Source organism: Penaeus chinensis, chromosome 27 (genome assembly GCF_019202785.1).
Source record: "Penaeus chinensis breed Huanghai No. 1 chromosome 27, ASM1920278v2, whole genome shotgun sequence".
Lineage (NCBI taxonomy): Eukaryota > Metazoa > Arthropoda > Malacostraca > Decapoda > Penaeidae > Penaeus > Penaeus chinensis.
The window spans coordinates 14,678,708-14,683,185 of NC_061845.1; the positions used below are offsets into that span (position 1 = coordinate 14,678,708).

The 4,478-nt window shown below is 49.8% G+C and overlaps 1 protein-coding gene across 1 annotated transcript in view; it reads right to left on the reverse strand.

Annotated features, from left to right (window-relative positions):
* The window catches only part of LOC125039308 (histone deacetylase 4-like), a 167,903-nt gene that overhangs the window by 16,833 nt on the left and 146,592 nt on the right, over nucleotides 1-4,478 (reverse strand). The window contains exon 9 of the mRNA XM_047633147.1: nucleotides 3,972-4,271. Within this exon, the coding sequence (XP_047489103.1) occupies nucleotides 3,972-4,271 (300 nt within the window). The remainder of the gene's footprint in view (nucleotides 1-3,971; nucleotides 4,272-4,478) is intronic.

The following is a 4,478-nucleotide window of genomic DNA, read 5'->3' on the forward strand; positions in this document are numbered from 1 at the left end:
GAAGGAGGGAGGGAGGGAGGGAGGGAGGGAGGGAGGGAGGGAGCGAAGGAGGGAGGGAGGGAGGGAGGGAGGGAGGGAGGGAGGGAGCGAGGGAGGGAGGGAGCGAAGGAGGGAGGGAGGGAGGGAGGGAGGGAGGGAGGGAGGGAGGGAGGGAGGGAGGGAGGGAGGGAGGGAGGGAGGGAGGGAGGGAGGGAGGGAGGGAGGGAGAGAGAGAGAGAGGGGGGGGGATTACTCATGCGAAGAGGAATACGAAAAAAAGAATAAGAACAAGCTGAAGAAAAATTAAGAGGAGGACGAGGAGAAAAAGGAGGGAGGAGGAAAATAATAGTAATAATAAGAAGAGAAGGGGGGAAAAAGGAAGAAAAGGCGGAAGAGAAGGAAGAAGAGGAGAAGACGGCGCCACCAGCAAGCTCCTTCCATCCCATAAAGACGAAAACAAATCTAAAAATAAACGCGGAAAAAAGGTCCTCTAATATACACACATTCCTGGGAGGTGTGTCCGTGGCCAGCCGTGGCACCAACGACCTCTGCGGCGGGGCAAGCGTCGCCTTGTCCTCCTGACACCCTGCGCATGCTCCCCCCCCCCTCCTCCTCCTCCTCCTCCTCCTCCTCCTCCTCCTCCTCCTCCTCCTCCTCCTCCTCCTCCTCCTCCTCCTCCTCCTCCTCCTCCTCCTCCTCCTGCTTCTTCTCCTCCTCTACTTCTTCTCTTAACCTTCGCCCTTTCTCTACTTCATTTCCTTTCCATTTCCTTCTCCTTTACCCCTACCATCGACGTGTTTCTCCTCCTTCCTTCTTCCCTTTCCTTATCTTTTTCTTCCTCCCCATTCTCCTATTTGCCATCGTCCTAATCTTCTTCCGTTTCTTCCTCTTCTTCCACCTGTTCCTCCTCCTTTGCTTCTTCTTCCTACACACGCATCTATATTCTTCGTCCCGTGACTCATTCTGCTTGCTTGCGTCTGATAATCTTTTTATTATCGTTTTATTTGCTTTGCCTACTTGCCTGTATGTCTGCCGATCTATATGCCTGTGCTATTTGCCTCTATGCCTGTTTACTTGCCAATCACCTTGCCAAATCACCTTTGATGAGCTGTCCGAATATAAGGTTCCCCCGTGTGCCTGATTCGTCCCTCCCCTCCCCCACTGTGTCTGCCTTCTCCCCTTCCCATCCCCTCCCTTCTCCCTTTCCAATTCTCTACCCCTCTTCCCCTTTCCCTTCTTACCTCCTCCCTTCACCACTCTTTTCTCCCTTCCCATCCCCCTCGTCGCCATTCCCTTCTCCCCCCACTTCCCTTTTCAAACCTCCTTATCCCCTTCCCTTTCGTCTGCCTGCCAGCCTACCCGCAGCGTCCAGGCCAGCAACAGAATCTTTGCCAAGGGAATTTTTACATCATTCGCCCGTTTAAATAGTTCGGGTCATTCAGGGAAGTTTGGCTGACGTGGAGAGCGCGGGGCTGTCCGCCAAGGGTGGGGTGGAGGGAGGGAGGGAGGGAGGGAGGGAGGGAGGGAGGGAGGGAGGGAGGGAGGAAGGAGGGAGGGAGGGAAGGAGGGAAGGAGGGAGGGAGGGGAGGGAGGGAGGGAAGGAGGGAGGGGGGAGGGAGAGAGAGGTAGAGGAAGGGATGGATGGATGAAGGGAGGAAAGGGATGAAGGGAGAAAGGAGGGCGGGAAGGCAGGAGGAAGGAAGGGAGAATGGAAGAGAAAGAGCAGAGGGAGGGGGCGGGAGATGGGAGTGGGACTGAGAAGGGGAGGAAAAAGGAAGTGGGAGAGAGAGAGAGAGGAATAAAGAGAGGATTGGAAAAGGTTTGGAGAAAGAGTGGTTGGGAAGTGAAAAGAGAGAAGATATAAGAGGAAAAGGGTGAGCCTCTGACAAGCGAAAAATGCAGAGAGAGATAAAAGAGGAGAGCAGAGAAACCGAGCGAAAAGGCAAAGTAAGGGCGAAGAGAGAGGACATGAGAAGGGTTGGAGAGGGGGCAGGCAGAGGACGGGAGTCGAAGAGGGGATGGAACTAAGAGGTCGGAAAGAGCGAAGAGACACGGAACTCATCGCTCGAGTTCTAATGAGAGCTATATATAGACGTCCAATATTTGTTATCAGGCGTGCAGTATTTATATCTCGGCGCCCCTTTGCCCTCCTACTGACCAAGCTGTACCCTTCCCCCTTATTCCACTCCCCTTCGTCCCTTCCTCTGCCACCCCTTACCCCACTTCCCCCTCCCTCCTCCTTCCCCTTCCTCTGGTCCCCGCCACCCCCATCCCCATCGTTATTGCTCTAAATAAAGATATGCAATCACACACCATTTCCCAAATCGACTTTTTTTTATCAACTGTCCTGATCACTATCACTAACCCTATCGCTATATTATCATCATTATCGGTCACCACTATTTCTGACATTACTCCTGACCTCATGGCTCTCATTATTACTCCTTATCATCGCAGACATCATAACCTCATAAGTGCGCGATGTCGGAAGGTTGTGTAAAGTTTTGTAAAAAAGAAGAAGAAAAAAAAGAAAAAAAAAAAGAGTCGGAGGTAAGGAAGGTAGGGAGGGTGGGGGAAAGGGAAAGGGTAAAGGGGAGTGGGGAGTATAAGATGCGGGGGTAAAGGGCATAGGGAGGGTAAGCTAAAGGGGTGTGAATAGGAGGATATGGTAAATGGAGTAGGGAGTGTGCAAGAGGTTCTGCATAGGGAGGTTAAGGTAGGCAGGTGAGGTTGGCAAGGTAAGAAATTAGGGGGTAGGAATGTTGAGGTTAAGGGAATAAGGAAGTAAAGCTAGTGGATAGAGAAGGTAAGATAAGGGGGTAAAGGGGGAAGGCAAGGACAGAGTGAGGCTCCAAGATAAATACAGGAGCGCTTATGCTTCAAGAGTAGCACGAAAACCCGAGGTTATTTACGCGAAGAGGTGTCACACTAACGCAGAAAGACGCGCGTGTTGACAGTCTCACACACACACACACACACACACACACACACACACACACACACACACACACACACACACACACACACACACACACACACACAATAAGGAACGTGCTTCAAAAAGTACTTATAAAGATTAAGGAAGGCGGGGCGAGAGTAAAAAAGATGAAAAAAAAAGGAAATTTGAAGACTGCATAAACAAACTCAAAGATTAGAGGTTGTATAATATTAAGGAAAATACTGGAAGAGAAATTTAGAAGTAAAAACAAGAAAAACTAGGAAAAATATATAAGATCAACAGATATGCCTATAAAATAAGTGTAATGTAGTTGTATAAAGGCAGATGTAATGTGCATAACACATGTCCTACTCGAAATACCTGAGGTTACTGACTATTCAAATCTATGTACTCATTAACTCATATTAATCTATTTGCATTTTATTCCGGCTAGATTAAATCTAACACACATCCCAAATTAAAACTAAGGAATGTCTGATACAGCCTTCAAAGCGAGAGAAAGTTTGCACCTGATAATTTTACTGAGGGAAGCGGCCGCAGAGGCGAAGGAAACAATTGGGAAAAGGGAAAAAAAAACAGAGAACGTTGAAGAACACTCCCGCCATGAACACGTCTCGACACATATAGGTTGATGCTACAAACACGGGAAACAAATGACTAAAGTATTCTTTCTCGCATACTTATTGTGAGAGTCTGCCCTATGAATGCTTCCCACATATTCAAACATGAGTAGGCCTTCACATATTCAAACCTTCCCACATATATATCTAAACATGAAAAACCTTCCCACATATATCCAAACATGAACACGTCCTTTATATACCCAAACATGAAAGAAATATCCTCAATATTTCCAAACATGCATTGATAACTCATACACCCACACAGGAAACACCTCCCTCATGCGCCCAAACATGAATATCTCCCCCACATATCCAATGCCCAAGGCTTCAGACGAGGACCCCCTCTCCCAGCAGCCTAGGCACCCCCACTTCCCCCCATGCACCCCAGACACGCCTTCCCTGGTACTCACGGGTTGCGTGGAATGTGGAGGACGGCCTAGCGAGATATTGGGGAGAGACGGCGAGGAATAGAGGGTGAGGTCGGAGCACGAGCCTTGTCCTCCGCCTCCATGGGGGCCGTAGGGGGACCCGCCGCCTTCCTCGTGGATGGGCGTGGATCCCGAGGACGACCTTGATGCTGGCAGGCCGTTGGGCGGGGAACTCTGCCCGCTGTCCGGCGTCGAGCTGCTCTCAACTGCTGGAGAGAAGGAGGGGAAAAGGGCGATTACTGGAGGGAATTTCCTCGATGGCGAAGGGGCTTTTAGGGAAAAAAGTAGAGGTTATGAAGGATGGAAGGAGAGAGAGAGGGGAATAAAAGAGGATGTGGTCTATTACTGGTATTTTGCGTATGCGTGTCTGTAAATATGTGTATATGAGTGAGTTTGATTGTGTGAGTACGTGCGTGTATGTGTGTGTGTGTGTGTGTGTGTGTGTGTGTGTGTGTGTGTGTGTGTGTGTGTGTGTGTGTGTGTGGTGTG